At 47.3% G+C, this 16995-nt stretch overlaps 1 protein-coding gene and 1 long non-coding RNA gene across 6 annotated transcripts in view; one reads left to right on the top strand and one right to left on the bottom strand.

Annotated features, from left to right (window-relative positions):
• Positions 1-5166, bottom strand: part of NMT2 (N-myristoyltransferase 2) — a 45093-nt gene extending 39927 nt beyond the window's left edge. For 3 of the 5 annotated variants that reach the window (XM_084858974.1, XM_084858975.1, XM_084858971.1), the window contains exon 1: positions 4506-5166. In XM_084858974.1, coding sequence (XP_084715100.1) covers positions 4506-4533 — 28 coding nt within the window. In that variant the 5' untranslated portion in view covers positions 4534-5166. Of the gene's footprint in view, positions 1-3994; positions 4379-4505 lie in introns of those variants that run through there. The other 2 variants (XM_084858972.1, XM_084858976.1) reach the window with 2 other exon arrangements.
• On the top strand, positions 4197-16504 carry LOC146345040 (uncharacterized). The gene is made up of 3 exons (XR_014792410.1): positions 4197-4627; positions 14389-14495; positions 15914-16504. It is a non-coding gene; the product is annotated as an uncharacterized LOC146345040 (long non-coding RNA).
• Positions 16505-16995: the final 491 nt, after the last annotated feature.

Below are 16995 nucleotides of genomic sequence, written 5' to 3' on the forward strand. Positions count from 1 at the left end.
TCCCAGAAAGAGAAGGGAACACTGTTATTGACCAAAGCTACTACGTTATGGACAAGAACAAAACTAGTTAAACCTAGAGCAAAGTGGTTTGGAACGGATATCATAAAATATTTGCTAAGCACATTAAGCTGGCCTAAATCCAACAGAGAGTTAGGGATGTTTAAGTCCATTGATTTCAATGAGCTTAAGTGCTCATAATTTTCAGCTGGATTTAGGCCGGTGTCCAGGAACTGAACACACCATCCAGAAAAGTTGGAGATTCTCAGGTGAGTATCTATCAAACATAGATTGCATCTACGCTTCTCCTTCACTACAGAACTTGGATGGCCTTGAAAGCCTCTCCTGGCATTCTGCTGTAACAGCTCCTGATCTCAATTGGTTTAGAAAGTCTGTCAGACAACTACTGACTGATATGTGAGGAACAAACAGATTGGAGACACAAACGAACTATTGTCGTAGGCTCTCCTATATGTTAGTTGCAAGCACCAGAAATTCTTATACAACTGAATTTAGTACAATTTCTCCCCTTAGTATCCAAATTTGTGTCACTCTAATTAGTTCTGTTACCTTGGCAGGCACACTACAAATTATATTATACAGCTGGAGTCTATGGAGGTTTGAAATTAACCTTAAGAATAATAAGACAATACACGCAGCACACTTTTTAAGTGTTTGTAAAGACAGTGGTTATCTAGCAAGTCCTATGTTCTTAAATACTACTGAGCATCAGAGACACTTTAACCAAATGAATAAGGAACCTAATCATACATTTATGTTTTTAGTTATTTAACTTACATCACAATCCTATGCACGTTTACTCAGAAGTAAATCCCATCAAGCTCAGTACAGCTTACTCAAAAGTAAGCGTGTTTATGATTGCAGCCTTAACTTAAATTTTTATGCCACTTTTCAACATCTAATTTTACAGCATAAAAACAAAAGCATTATTAACACTAAAAGGCACTCATCAATTAGCACTAAAATTAAACCAGTGAGATCAGAAAGCAAACCAAATAAAAGCAAATCCTCAAATTCTAGGACATCCATTTTAATGGACAAAGGCCTCAGATTCCTTGTGGATCAAACATGTTTTCATCTTTCTCCAGAAGGAGGCAAGTTATGGGCGTGGGTAGCAAACACACCTCACAGGGAAATGCATTCCACAATTCTGGGGCAGCTACTGAAAAGAATCTGCTCTGAGTAGATGTTAATATTGCATTCATAAAAGATGGTATCCTGAGCAGGACCTTGTTGGCAGATCTTTAAAGTCTGGGAGAAATGGGTCATATGGGAGAAGAAACCAAAGATGTTTTAGGTGTAAATATGAATGTGGCAAAGCCATATATCATCCAGTTATACTAGGCAGGGAGCCTACTCTCAGTGCATACCCAGGTTTTGCCATACATCAAGGGTACACCACTTCAGGTGGGTGGGTGGCGGTCCAGGAGCCATTTTCACCCCACTGGACCTCTCCCGCAGGCCACACTCCTGCTCCCCACTATGCAGCTGAATTTGGCGCAGCGGCAAAAAAGGGAGATTTGCTGCCAATGTTCAGCAGCAAATCACTACAAAAAAGCTGAAGTTGCCAAATTTGGCATGAAAACAAGCTACTTTTGCCAGTTTTAGCCTTAGTAATGGTTTGCCACAGATTTTTTCACCTACAAAACTGCTACAAATTTTGGTGGCATGAGCCACACCAGGGGGCTGCAGGGGCCACATGCCTGCGTGTTCCCCACCCCTGCCTTACCTAATGAATTGGTCCCAAGGACCCAGACAGCATCACTATCACATCTAATACATTCGCTATAGCCTCAACCTAACTTCTTATTTTACTAAGCGTATTTATTCCCTTGGCAAACTTATTTTACCTTTGCCGACCAAGAAGTCAGACTTGTCTGCTAGTCCTCTGGGCTATTTGCTACAATTGACTTTAGTTTTAGAAATTTAGGGTGCAATCCTATGCATATTTAGACAGAAAAAAGTCCTACAACTCCCAACATCCCCCATCCAGCATAGCTGGGAATTGTAGGACTTCTTTCTGTCTAGACATGCATAGGATTGCACCCTTAATCAGGATTAGAAAAATCTGAACAGTCTCTTTCTCACACTAAAGTTTCTTTAAGAAATAAAAGGGAGGTAAGAAACCAGCATATTTTCTAATTCATAAGGGGGGGGGGAACATCATAAGGACTGTCCTTTCATAAAGTGAAGAGTAAACTGCAAGCCCATGAATACCTCCTGTTTGTGAAACACATGGTGAAATATTCTTAGGCTGTATGGCAGTTGCCCAATGAAGAAGAATTTAAATGAGGCCTATTTGCTTTGGTGTTTCCTATACACATTTACATACCCTTCACACAGAACACCACCTGGTGTGGGAAAGAGCCATAGCTCAGTGGGAGAGCACATGCATTCTATGCAAAAGGTCCCACGTTTCCAGGAAATGCTGGGAAAGACTCCTGTCTGAAACACTGGAGAGTTTTGACAACACTGAGTTAGAAAGACCTGCGTTGTGCTTCCTGTTTTGGTGCAACAAGTTAAGTAGCTACAGTTGCTTTCCCATCTAAGTTTCAGTGGTACAGTTAGGTCATTTTAGACTCTGGACTGAATGGTTTTACATGCACCCCACCGCCAATTTAGGTGGTAATAACTATTACTCCAAAATGTGGCAAACCAGCCCTCCTGCATTTGCCCCTCCCCCCCGGTCATTCTGGGGATGGGGACCTTGGAGTTCTGCCCCAAAGACCTTCCCTGACAGTACCACAGCTAAGAGCACCATCCTATGCATGATTAGACAAAAAAGTCCTACAACTCCCAGCATTCCCCAGCTAGCATGGCTGGCTGGGGAATGCTGGGAGTTGTAGGGCTTTTTTTCTGTCTTAACATGCATAGGATTGTGCCCTAAGTCTTCCTATCAAATTCAAGACAGTCTGCACAGGATCATGGGAATGCAGGTTTCTCAGTCACTGTTAGCATCCCACACATCTCCTACTTTCTAGGTAGCTGTCAACTTGGGAAGATGAGTAGTTTCCACTCAGTAGGTCGGATCCAGATTTAGTCTTTCTTAAGGGTAGATGGAGCTTGTTAATCATGACTAACTTGTCCTACTGATTTCAGTGGATCGACTCTGACTAAATCTAGATCCAATCCATTGACTCTAGAACAGGATGCTCAACTTTTATATTTATATGCATCCTTAGAAGTTAAAAAAAGCAAAATGTTTGAGCTGAATTCTGCCCAGAAGCCACACCATCGGATTTGCAACTTCTGTACTCTAGTCCCTTTCATTTGTAGGAAAGCTGGCTGTGGCTAAGCAGCAGTGAGGATAATAAAACTCTGTGCATGCTCACGGTGCTTCCCTTTATTATGATTTTCTGCCTCGCCTACACCACAGCTTGGCATTCAAAACCTGTTCAGGGTTTTGATCCCTGGCACAAATATAGCCCCTCCAAAACACGATCCCCCCCGAAACAGCTATATATTTATTCCTTACGCACTGTTATCCTGCTACATAAATCACAGGCCCTTCATTTATCAGCAAGAAAGACATCGAGGGCTGCGTGGTGGCAGCAGAACGACAGATAACCTACATCATGTGCAGTGGTGCACACTAGATCACACGACGCTACCCAAGAAGATCACAGCCGGGTGCATCCTGCATCCATCCATCCATCCATCCGAAACAGCCACCCCTACCCCTCCTGGTTCCCTGCTCCCAGTCGCTACGGCGGCTCGGAATTCCCCCTTGAACTGTGCAGGGGGGACGGAAGTGAAAAGCCCTTGTGCCACTCCAGGATGTGGTTAAAAGGGCGTTAAGGGGAGAACTCCATCTGCATTAAAGTGGTGTTGAGCATCTACTTCTCGAAGGCACTGAAGTGGCTGCAAAGGATGGTAGATGACCACAAAGGAAACATGCCGGGGCGGGGTGGGGGGGAGCGAGCGAGCCAGAAGAAGGGATTGTGGGGGGGGGCAGGCAAACCTTCCCCAGACATACTTGCCAGCTGCGGCGAACATCAGTCAAAGGCCGGGCGAGGCGAGAGAGGCGGCGGCCCCTGGGCGAGGGCGCCGAGCCAGCCCACAGGGCACGCACAGAGGCTGCGGGCCGTGGGGCGGCTGTCTCCCCGCCGCGGCAAGGAAGGGGGGCCGCCCGGCAGCGGCTCGGCTAGCAACTCGGCCCCGGCCGCCGCTTTCTCCGCCCGCCCCTTGCACGGCTCGCGAAAGACGCAGAGGGGAGCGGCTCCGTCCCTTCCCGCCTCGCACAAAAGCCCCGGCGAGGCGCAGCCCGCTCCGCGCGCCCGCGTGGCCTTTGCGCGCTCGCCTCCCGCCCGCTCGGCCGCCGCCGCCGCCGCCCGGGCTGGCTGCGCGCCGCCCGCGCCGCAGGGGCGGCTCAGGGCGCGGGGCGGGCTGCCCAGCCGCTCTCCCCGGCCAGGCCGACCCCGAGCGCCAGCAACGCGCCGCCGCAGGCTGGAGGCGGCGGCGGCGACCGCTCGGGCTGCCGGCCCTACCCTTTGGAGTGCTCCGTCTCCTCCTCATTGTCGCCGTCGATGCCGCAGGTGTCCTGGTCGTCCAGCTCGAGGCTCTGCTGGCTGGCTGCAGACTCGCTGTCCTCCGCCATCACGGGGGGAAGGTGGGTGGCTGGGAGGGACGGCGGGGAGGAGGGGCGCTCCGGCAGAAGCCTACGAAAGGCAGCCAACCCGGGCAGGCACGCAGGCAGCAGACGCGGCAGCCCCGAGCAGCTCCCCCTAGCTGCTGTCCTCCCCCTCGCCAGGCGCGCGGCGGCCCTGCGAGCAGAGGCAGGCGGATGCGCCTGCCGCCAGGTAAAGCCGCGGCCGCGCTTGAGCCGCCGGCCGCGCACGCGGGCGGCAGCGGAGCTTTCCCCAGGCTGGGGCCCTCCAGATGCGGAGGGCTACAACTCCCGTCGCCCCGGCCGGCACGGCCAGTGTGGCGCCGTGCTTCGCGTGCCGGACTGAGGCTCAGGGGACCTAGGTTCTGATCCCCCCATGGCCGTGGAGCTCGCAGGGGCTGGCTCTACACGAGCGCTTTTTATCCGGATGGAAAGGCACTGATGGCTGCTGAGGAACGCGACGTATTCCGTACACCGCGTTTCTAGCATTATTTTCGCGCTTTCTGTTCCATGCCATCCAAAACAGCGCAACAGATGTCACTGTGTGTGTGCCGCGAGGTATAAATGCGCAGGAGGGATATAACGTCACTATGATGGGATGCTGTCGCTATGACTTGAGGTGTAGATTGGGTGAGTTTGGGCCCTCGCTGACTCTCAGCCTAACCTACCTCAGCCACAGTTATTGTTGAGGGTAACAAATAAATAAAATAAATACTTTCCTGGCAGTAAGCCCCATTTAAGTCAATGGGGCTTATTTCTGCATAGGCACATGTAGGATTGCACTGCTAGTTGATTATGTGATCGGTAAGACTAACTGATCACAAACATTTTGATTGACTAAAAAGGAATCCCTGGTTAACTGGTTAGCAGGTTTTATTCTTAAAAAAAAAGAACTTTTTTGATCAGCAAAATAAACATCCCCTCTTAAGAGAGAATTCGGGGAAGGCCTCTTCTAAGATGATATTTGTATCATCTAAAAACAGATGGCTTTTTTCTTCTTTAGAATCTTTTTTCTTATGCAAGTTTAATGAATTAAGATTATTTTATGCTATTTTATGCAGGTTTTATAAATTAATTACGAGATCAATCGACTAAGGGTGCAATCCTATGGGGATAGGTGACTGCCTGCCTCTGAACTCGGAGGCGACTGCCTATCCAATGTAGGGCAGGAGAAGCACGGAGGGGATCCTCCTGCAGTTGCGGCTAGACAGCTGTCTAGCCCCAGGAAGGCAGAACAGGGGAGGAGGCTGCCGGACGACACATAGGATGTGTCATACTGGCATATCCTCCTTCCCCGCCCTGGAGTGCCCCCCGGGATGCGCCGTTTTGGCCGCTCTGCACTCCTCTTCCAAGCGTGGGGCCATTCTGTGCTGCCTGAGAGGCAGTGCAGAAGGGGGGGAGGTCAGTTATCTGGGAACCCACATATCCTATGGCCGGCTAGCCGCTGACTAGCGGCCACAGGATTGCTCCCTCCAAGTGCAATCCTATGCATGTTTAGACAGAAAATGTCCTACAACTCCCAGCGTTCTCCAGCCAGGCTGGGGAATGCTGGGAGCTGTAGGACCTTTTTCTGTCTAAACATGCATAGGATTGTGCCCTAACGCATGCTTGGTCATATATGATTTTTTTAAAACACTTGATACCCTAGTAATAATAATAACAACAACAATCGTAATAGGAAGAATTCTCCCAAATAAATCGCTCTTGCTCTTCATTCAGACATGGATAATAAGCCAAATACCTAACAGCACCTATTCAGGGTGAATTCCTCTGGAATTATTATGATTATTTTTACTTACGTGCAGGACTGACACTTTTGGTTAAAAAAAAATCTGGCACTTTGATCAAGTGCTTCTCAGATATGAAGAGTACATCCCACAAGCAAGAGCCAAGTTCTGTTGTTTTTTAAGAAGATTTAAAAGCATAACCCTGATCATGTTCCAACTGCGTTCCCTTTTCTAAAAGGCCAATGTCCCCCTCACCTGTCCAGATATGCTGTGAAACCTGTTTTCTTGCAATTGGCCTGCATTTTGCCTGCTTATGACAGTCCCACAAGCTGTGCTGGCTGAGAGGCAAGCTGGGAGGAGAGCCAGTGCTCTGAACGGTTTCCAGCCTGATTTGACAGTGCATTGTCACTCCCCAGTTGTCATACCTGCCACGTGCTATGCAGTTCCTCTCCCTGGCCTGTCAAAGAGTCGACACTTTTGGATTGCAGTTGGATGCTTAGTTTAAACTCTTGTGGGTAGCAGGAATGGATCGCTGGTTGTTTTGGCTCTAATGGCTCTGTCCCAGTGAGAAGGAGCCTGGCCATTTCTATTTTTGCAGCAAGGATGGTGATGTCATCTCTCAGAGTGATATTAAACTTCTGCACAGGACTGGCTCAAGAAATGATGCTGCCTGAGGCAAACCACAAGATGTCCCCCAGTTCCATGTGCAGAAGCCAAATAGATTGGCAGTTCCTGGGGAACCAGGAGGGCTGGATCAGGACCTCAGGCAGGTTGGATTTGGCCCACGGCCACTCCTGAGCTAAGCTACGCTCCTGTCCTCTAATAAAAAAAAAACATCCTTAACAGTATTCTAATCTTTCCTTGAAAACAGGGTGTTTAAACTGGATAAGGATATTTAATCACAGCCATCTTGGGGGAGCAGGGGGTTCCTGCATTACCCCTGTCCCAATCTGTCTACACTGGCTTTCCTGAATTCAGGCTTTACAATCCTGGAGTAACTATGTTTTTAAATTAAAAGCAAATCAAAAGAACTGATGCTGGACAGTAATATGTCCAAAGTTTTATTTATTTATTTATTTATTTATTTTTAAATATAAAACCTGCCCTTCTGCTCTCAAAGTAGCCCATAAGCTAGAAGATTAACATGTTAAGATGATACGCTTTCTGCTTTAAGTTCTTTAACACTGATGAAAAATAAAATGGAGCCACATCAGGATTTGCAAAAGGGACGCAGGACAAAGTCGCAAAGTTACAGAGGGCTCTGAGGTTAACATGGATATTAGGTGAAGGTTTTGTGCAAGCATTTCCCTCTCTGAGTAAAGTGAAGGGAGTCTTGTCAGCAAATGTCGCAGTGGGGCTCTCCAGAGCGGCAGGCCGATGCCTTGAGTGAAGCATTAGCCTGCCTGGTAGTCAGGAGAGCCACTGCTGTGCCAGCAGGAGAGTGTCTGGCTCAGCTGTCCGGAGCACCCCTGCCTGATGTCTACCTCTCTGAGGACGCCTGACAGAGCTAGGCATCAGGCAGACGGGCTCTCTGGGAGACCACGCAGGCTGCTTAAAAAGTGGCTGGTGCAGCTCTCTAGACAGCCTGCCCAGTCAAAATGCCTCACCTTGAGGGACTTCCTCGTAGCGAGACACGGGTGGGGGAGTGTTGGAGATTGCCTTTGCTGCCACAGCACAGGCAGTCTCCAGGGCCACCTCACCGCCAATGACTTGCTATGAGGAAGGACCCCTCACAATGAGGCCTTGAGGGGGAGTCAGGTGGCGGTGACTGGGTGGGGAGTGGAGAAGGAGAAAGAGAGGAGAGCGGCGGCAGCTGTGGGGGAGGAAGAAAGGGTGTGGAGTTTTTTGAAGATGGCAATTGTGGAGCTGCGGGGAAAGAAGAGTAGGCTGGCAGTAGCTAGAGAGGAAAGGGCAGCAACGCATGCTCCCGCCTCAGGTGGCAGGAAGTCTTGCACTGGCCTTGATACACCTGAAGTTGTAAATTGTGCAGCGTTGTCATTGGTCTGATTCACACGACACGACAGCTCATTGTGCGTTCATCTATCCATTGGGGCTGTCACGTCGTGTTGGGCATTTCTGGGCCTGGCTTATTGTATGTGGTTGTGTTGGGTGAACCCAGGCGGCAGGGGTCATTTGAGGGTTAGATAACCCTGAAATAACCTCAAAACAAGCCATGGGTTGTTTGAGGGTTGTCTAACCCTCAAACAACCCCTGCTGCCTGCGTTCGCATGACACAGCAAGCCAGGTACCTGTGGGTGCCATGCAGAAATGGTGCCTGCAGGCACCTGCCACGATGTGACAGCCCCCACAGGTAAATTAATCCATGGTGGGCTGTTGTGTCATGTGAACCAGGTCCTCGTGTACCTTAAGAAAAGCTCTGCTGGATCAGATCAAAGGCCTTTCTAGTCCAGCATCTCCTGTTTCCCACAGTGGCCAGCCAGAGGCCACTGGGAAGCCCACAGACAGAACAGGAAGGCGATAGCCATCTCTCATTGGGGACTGTTGTTCCCCAGCAGCTGGTACTCAGACACATACTGCATCCAAACCTGGAGATACCAATAGCCGTCATGACTAGTAGTCATTATCTAATCCTCCTTTAAACAACGTCAATTAGTAGCCATCACTGTACTTTGAGATACAGAATTGCACAAATTAATTATGGGCTGGATCCAGATTTCATCATACTTAGAGCAGACTGACTGAAATCCAGCCCAATGTATTGTGTGAAAAGTACTTGCTGTTGTCAGTCCTGAATCTCCTGTCAATCTGTTCAGTTGGATGACCCCATATTCTAGTATTAGGAGAGAAAGAGAAACACTTCGTTCTATTCTCTTTCTCCACACCATGCATGTTAATTGCCTTTTTTCAAAACTAAAAAGGCAGAAACATTGTAGCCTTTCCTCATAAGGAAGGTTCTCCAGTCTTCTGATCCTTTTGCTTGACTTTTCTGCACCTTTTTCATCTCTAGTTACCTGGTTTGCGCATAACACTAACCCATGGTTTATTTAACACATAGTTAACCCATGGTTTGTTGCCTGACCCAGGGTTTGTCTGGAAGATGATTAAACAAGCTGCAGTTTGTTTTCTCAATCCCTGAGTTGCTTATTAACCTCCTCTGCCTGCTCCCTCCCTGTATCCCACCTTTAACCCATGGTGAGGCTGTGATGCGTGCAGCTGCCATTTTGCATGTCCAACCCCTGCTCTCGAGTTGTGTTGTGCGAACCTGGTGAGCATGGGTTATGCGAGGGTTAAACAACCCTCGCATAACCATAGAACGGACACAGGCTACACAGGGTTTTTTTAACCCTTGCATAACCCATGCTCGCTGGGTTTGCACAGCACAACAACCCCCGAGCAGGGGTTGGATATGCAAAGTGACACCTGTGCTCATTGCAGCTTGTCGTGGGTTTAATAATCCACTACAAGCCACACCATGTTGTGTGAACCAGATCACTATCTTTTTGGAGATGGGGCAACCAGATCTGTATACAGTATTCCAAATATGGACACTCCATGGATTTGTAAAAGGAGATTATTATTATACTGGCAATTTATTTCTACCTCTTTCCTGATAATCCCTAGCATATAATTTGCCCTTTTCACCTCTGCCACACATGGGATCAGTGTTTTGTTTAAGCTGTCCCCAGGCTCTCTTTCAAAGAGATTCAAAGCCAGTCCAGACCTCAGCAATTTATTTGTGAAGTTACGATTTTTTTAAAAAAAAATGTTCCAGGGTGTATCACTTTGCATGTCTTTAAAGAAGTGCAAAATGATGCACCCTGGCGCAATTTTTCAAATTACAGTTGAACTGCATTTGCCACTATTGCCAATTCTCCCAATTTGGAGAGATCCATTTGGAGCTCTTTGCAGTCCACTTGGATTTTCACTATCCTGAATAAGTTGGTGTCATCTGAAAACTTGGCCTCTTCACTGCTCATCCTTAACTGCAGGTCATTTATGAATGTTAAAATGCACCCGTCCCAGTACAAATCCTTTTGGGAACCCACTTCTTACTTCTCGTGATAGTGAGAACAGTTCATTCCTGTTTTCTGCTGCTTGTTCTTTAACCATTTAAATCCAAAAGATGCCTCATCCTCTTATCCCATGCCTTTGATGTGGAACTTTGTCAAAATGTACTGTGATCACCTTATCCACATGCCTGTTGGCCATCTCAAATGACTATATAAAAAGTTATTGATAATTTTATCAGCAACCCTGGTTCATCTGGACAAGGAGACTTATAGTATTCCAGCTACATACCCCTGCTCACTATCTAGGTTGATAGCTCACGGTCATAGATCACTAGTTGCATTGAAATGTGGTGATAAGAAGCCAGCAGTGAAAAGCTAATAATGGGCATTTATACTTAATGGGAAAAATGTCAGGTGGAACAATTTAGGGAGCAATCCTATGGCCCCTAGGCAGCGTCTCAGGGGCTATAGGATCATTCGGATTCCCAGCTCCAGGGTCGGAGACAGCATTCCAACTTGAGAGGGGAGAATCAGAGATCTGACCTTGCAGTCAGCGCAGAAATAACTGTGTTGATTGCCTTCCAAGGTCAGAAAAGCGACCTGGGGGGGGGAGGGGGGTGTTTCAGTGGGCAAGGAGGGGAGGAGACCAGAGAGGCCAGGATATGAGCTGACCTGAGCCTCTGCAGCCTCCTTCTCTCCCTCTCCAAAATGCTTTTGCTAGATGGGCAAAAAAGCCCATCTAGCGAGAAATGCAATGCAGGAGAATGGGGAGGTGAAGATCGCTTCTGTCACTCCTCCTGCCCTGCATAGGATGACCGTAAGCCTCTGGGTTTGGGGCCTTATGATCATAGAGGGCGCAGCCCACAGGACTGTGCCCTTAAGTTCGTTTGTTGATAGTATTAATTGTTCTTAATGTTCTACATGGCTGGATTTGCTTACACTTATTGGGATGGATCTAGATTTAGGCACATGCAACTGGGCTGCCAGAAGCGGACTTCCCCCACCCTCCATTCCCTGAAAATGCTATGCAGATGGTCAGGGGATCCTGCTAAATGGGGACTGCAGCAGCATGCTGGGGTAGGGAAGAGGGGGATCCCCAAAGGTCAGGTAAAGGCACCCTCCATGACTGGAGTCCTTCTAGCCATGGAAGGCAGAACCTGGATGCAACCCATTTTGTTTTGTGGCTGTTGCATAATTTCATCTATTATTTGCTTGAAAAGTCAATATTGAGTGACTGTTTCTGTTAGTCTCTTTGTGTACTTTGAAATATTTTATGTTCTAACCCAATGACCAAAAAGTATGTTTTTGGAAGATGACCTCCAATCACATAAGCAAACAAAAATAACTGAGTTATTTTTCAAATTCTGTTCAGGATGCAGCTCCGTTTGTGTTTGAAACGCTGCATTCTTCGGTCAGTAGTCCTAGAGATCCTCTTTGGAGCAGGATGGACATTCAATAGGTATAAAATCTGAAGCCTCAGCAACTCTGGAGCAAGCTCACAATATTAATGCTTTTTATTTTAGTAGGTTGTTCTCTCTCCATCACCAGTGGGCTAATTTATCTTTTTTTTGGTCACATGATACTAAGAACATAAGAACAGCCCTGCTGGATCAGACCAAGGGTCCATCTAGTCCAGCATTCTATTCACATAGTGGCCAACCAGCTGCCCAGGGGAAACCCACAAGCAGGACATGAGTGCCACAGCACCCTCCTGCCCATGTTTCCCAGCAACTGGTGTACATAGGCATACTGCCTCTGATACTGGAGGTAGCACACAGCCAGTATGGTGTAGTGGCTAGAGCGCTGGACTGGGAGTCGGGAGATCCGGGTTCTAGTCCCCACTCGGCCATGGAAGCTCACTGGGTGACTTTGGGCCAGTCACAGCCTCTCAGCCCAACCTACCTCACAGGGTTGTTGTTGTGAGGATAAAATGGAGGAGGAGGAGGATTATGTACGCCGCCTTGGGATCCTTGGAGGAAAAAAGGCGGGATATAAATGTAATAAATAAATAAATAAATAAATAAATTAGGACTAGTAGCCATTGATAGCCTTCTCCTCCAGGGAGAAGGGAAAATAACCTTGCTGGTTTTTGGCACTTAAGTGTTTCATTACTGGACATTTAGTAGTGATGACACATATTAAAATAGACTTCATTAACGTTTGCAATTTTATTGGGAAATTTGGGGTATGTCTTGAAGAAACGTGGTGTTCCCCATTGGCATTTTCTTCCCAGCAGTCTAGGGGTTTGATCCAGATTTATGCTGGACCAACTACGCTGCTGGAAGTGGACTTTGCTGCCCCCTCTTTCCCACTCTAGCTCCCTGAAAATACTTCACAGAAAATCAGGAGACCCTCCTGAATGGGGTGAGCTATGGCGTATTGTGTGTGGGAGATCCCAAAAAATTGGGCAGAGCCGAGGGACCTTCCACAACTGGAGCCCTTCCTCTTACAGAAGGAAGATCCTGGGGTGCAACCTGAAACCATCATACCCCCTCCTCCCACATTTCATCTTAAGGCCTGGACCATACAGATTTCAATATCAAGTCAGCCCCCCCCCCCCCTGCTTTTTGTAACATCTTGCTTGAAGAAGAGATCTGGACATCTTGAAAGCTTGCACATTTTTTGAAACCTTTGAGTTGGCCTAATAAAGCTATTGCACTAATATGGATTTTCTTATGGCCAACATGGCGACCTTTGCTATTGATATTCCTCTCGCTGACTGTACATATTGCACCAGTTTCCTCTCTCCCAAATTGGATTTCTTAAATTAGGATCATCGCTTTTATTTGGGTAACTGTTTTATTTGTGGGAAGTGCCCCATTTGTACTCAGTAATTTCATTCCTCTTGTTAATGCTTGAAATAATAAAACTGCCAGAAATGAACGAAAAGAACACGTGGTGGAGCAGGTGCCACCGTTTACTGAACAGTAACCCGGTCCTTGGTGAATAACTGAGGGTTATTGCCAAGAGTTACTGTCCAAAGGCTGCCGGCCCAGTTAATTGCAAACGATGCTCTTGGTGCCAGCATCTAGGTCAAAAAGACAACTGTGGAATAATCCGATGGCTCTCTGGAGAAGTAGAGTGCCAATACAAGAAAGGAAAAGCAGAGTTCAAATTTGTACAGCATTTCAGTGTTACAGGCGTAGGCAGAGCAACCCTATACTTCCCAGAGGAGTGCTCCAATATCGGAGTGCTCTGAATATCCAACTCTCGGCAGGCAGACAACCAGCAGAGTAGAAGGAGGGACAGAGGCAAACCTGCTTCTCCGTCTTCCTTTCTGTTGCTTTTCTCACTAGACATGCTTTTGAGTGTGTCTAGTGGAGTTGTGGGACCAGTGGCGGGGTGCCTCCTTGGTGCCTCCCCTCCCTTCCCCCTCATTTGCATCCCCACTCGAGGTTGGAGTTCCAACCATGGATGAGGAAGCTACCGCAGTGGCTGCAAGGGGTGGGGAAAAAAAATCCCTGTTCGGAGTTCCCCTCCTGAGGGGGAGGTCTACAGCCTTGGAGGGAGAACTTTGAAATATCCTGTGGTCCCTGGGACACTTGCAGGGACCATAGGATTGCTCCCGTAATCAGTCATCCAATGAATGTTCATACTTGGTCTCCTGTCAGTCCACAACGAATGACAAAGAACAGCCATTGGAATGCTCTGGTTGCTTCCAAATATCTATTGGAACGCATTCACCTCAGGGTGATTGGTTGATTAATCTGTGCTTTCTAGTGACTGTCTCCAAGTGGCCAAACAAAAAAGTTCTGTCCTTCCAAAGGGGCACCAAAATGCATGGAATGGATTATGATTCTGCACCCTGCCCTAACAGCTTCATAGTATAATTCGCAGGGTTAGGCAACCTGGTCTCCTCCAGATGTTTTGGACTACAGCTCGCCTTCAAATTCATAATGAAATGCATGGCTTTCAAGTGAGTGCCATTCATTCCTATCTGCTTCTAAAAGTTTTACCAGTGATTATGCACAAAAAGAGAGGGGGGGAAAGACTGGGATTTTTTTGGAGAGCAGGATCAACTTCTTGAAAATAGCTTCTGTCTTCTGTGCTGTTTTCTTTCCTATAGGTGAAAAGGTGGCTGGCATCAGAAGCGGCTCTATATTGGGGGCGAATGGGTGATGACCCTCTGCCTCTCCCCCACTCACTTGGACAGAGGAATCCCCCCACAATCAGGTACATTTGATCCCATTTATGGCATGCAGCTGCAGATTGTCACGCATGATCTTCCCTGCCCTCCTCCCACAATCTCAGTAGAATACTGAGTATCTGCCCTGACCTCTGCCCCACCAGCCCCAGTGAGCCCCAGCTGCTACTGGTGGGTACTGTATGAAGACATGGAAGTACCAGCTACTTCCATATCAATCTGCCCATACTCTAAGGTAGGGTGCAGAGGCTGTAGCCACTCAGATGTTTTTGAACTCCAACTGTAACCTGCTCAATGGTTAGATTATGGGAGTTGTAGTCCAACAACATCTGGCATCCATCAACTTTCCCATGCCCCCCTCAGAGTATCGTCTTCCCCGAGGAGATCTATCTAGAATCAATGTTGGTCTCCTTTAGGCATTAAAAAATATTGTTTGTATCTGCGGCATTTGCTAATGTTTCTTGCATGGTACCTTTCAATGTGGATGTACTTTTAATTGTTGTTGATAAAAGGGCGTATAGAAACATTACACACACACAAAACCAAACACCAGACCAACCAGCTGCCCCAGGAAGCCCATATGTAGGACATGAATGCAAGAGCAAACTTCTACTTGTGATCCCCAGCAACCGGTATTCAAAGGCATGCTGCTTCTGCTACTGGAGGTGATATATAGCTATCATGACTAGTGACCATTCATAGCCTTATTCTCCATGACTAAAACTTGGACGTTTGAAAAACCATTAGAAACTTGGAGGTTGCACTGGTGGATTGGCCTATCACATTCTGTTCTGAGTAGCCATTTAGGGTTCAATCCTGTGCATGTTTAGACAGAAGAAAGCCTGACAACTCCTAGCATTTCCCAGTCAGCCATGCTAGCCTGGGGAATGCTGGGAGTTGCAGGACTTTTTTCTGTCTAAACCCGCATAGGATTGACCCGCCATATCTTCCCCTCCCAACTAGAGGGGAAAGGTGATGATATAATAGCCCGTGTGCAAAATATTCACTTCTATCACATATTATTTGAGTTCACCACTAGGTGGCAGGAGCCAACATTTCCTCTGCAGATTTTTACATCTAGTATTATTTACAATGTTTTGGACTGTACCTGGTGGAAACAAAAAACGAGATATTTTGACCCATGTACTTTTAGAAAAGAACATTTCCAAACATTAACACGCAATGGTTTGAAAAACTGAGTTTTACCACCAAAAGAGTAGAAGCTGAGCAGCACAACACTTGATCAGTTGCTTCCAGTGAAGATTGGAAGATTTCCTTGACATCCCTTGATGTTCTGTGGAATGATGAATAACTCAAATAATAGCACAAATCCTGCAAATTATGTTTATAAAAAGCCAACTCATCATTCTATATATGAAAAAAGGGATAGATGTAGTGATTACTATGCTCAGTTGTACATTTGCTGATGACTATTTACAAATGCCAGGGCCAACCCAAGATGTTTTGCTGCCTGAGGGGAAAGGACAAGATGGAGCCCTTTCCCATTCTACATACAGAAGCTGACTGGACTGGCAGTTGAATCTTACTTCAACATTGGCGATGGGACATTGTCTTCCACTGCACCTAATGGTAGGTGCACGTTGTGTGACACACACAGCTCTGTCCTTCAACAGAGGGGACCAGCCAGCAGACTAGGAGGAACAGCTGAGGCGGATGCCATCCGGCCCAGCATCTGTCGCCTGAGGCAGCCATCTCAGTCTGCCTAGTGGTAGGGCTGGCCCTGAACCGTGAAGAACCAAGACTGTAAGATGCTTATGAGAGTTTTTGGACTCTAGTATGGTATCTGGGGGTGGGGATCATCAGTCACACCTTGGGTATGAAGTGTACACATCTGTATTTTTATCTTTGAAATGCATGCAAGTAGTGACTGGGATTTGTGTATATTTCAAAGGGGCAAGTGGTACATACATAAATACAACACGTTTGATGTGCATTTATATTATATTTGGGATTGAGCCAACTTTGAAGTGACCCACAGAAAGTGCATTTCTGACATTAAAATATTCCCTGTATTGTGTCATGTGTGGAAATGCTTAAAGACTCAAAACCACAGTTGTCCTGTACAGAGTCACCTGATAACGGTGGGTACACCCACAACTTTTTCCACACATGCAGGCTTTGACACATGTAGCACAGCAAAGGCAATGAGACATTACTCTACCTTTTGTTATATTACTCTACCTTTCGTGAACTGCCAGAGAGCTTTGGCTTTTAGGCAGTATAGAAATGTAATAGATGACGACGACAACGACAATGCTGGTTGGCTCCACCCCCACACCAGAGCAAGGACACAACACCCACATCCCCAGAGGCTCATGATGCTGTTTAAGCCCCACCACTGTTGACATCAGAGACCAGCTTCCCTGACAGCAGCGGTGCCACTGCATGGCAACGACACGATGTGGAGCGGCTGGCAGCCGCTGAAACAAGGGCTGGTAGGGAGGGTGTGATTTCTAGCGCCCAAACCATCAAGTGCCTTCTTCCAAGACTGGGGGTGGGGGGAGGTGG

This window comes from Heloderma suspectum, chromosome 5 (genome assembly GCF_057233095.1).
Source record: "Heloderma suspectum isolate Gila_16-S chromosome 5, 16-S_ref, whole genome shotgun sequence".
NCBI lineage: Eukaryota > Metazoa > Chordata > Lepidosauria > Squamata > Helodermatidae > Heloderma > Heloderma suspectum.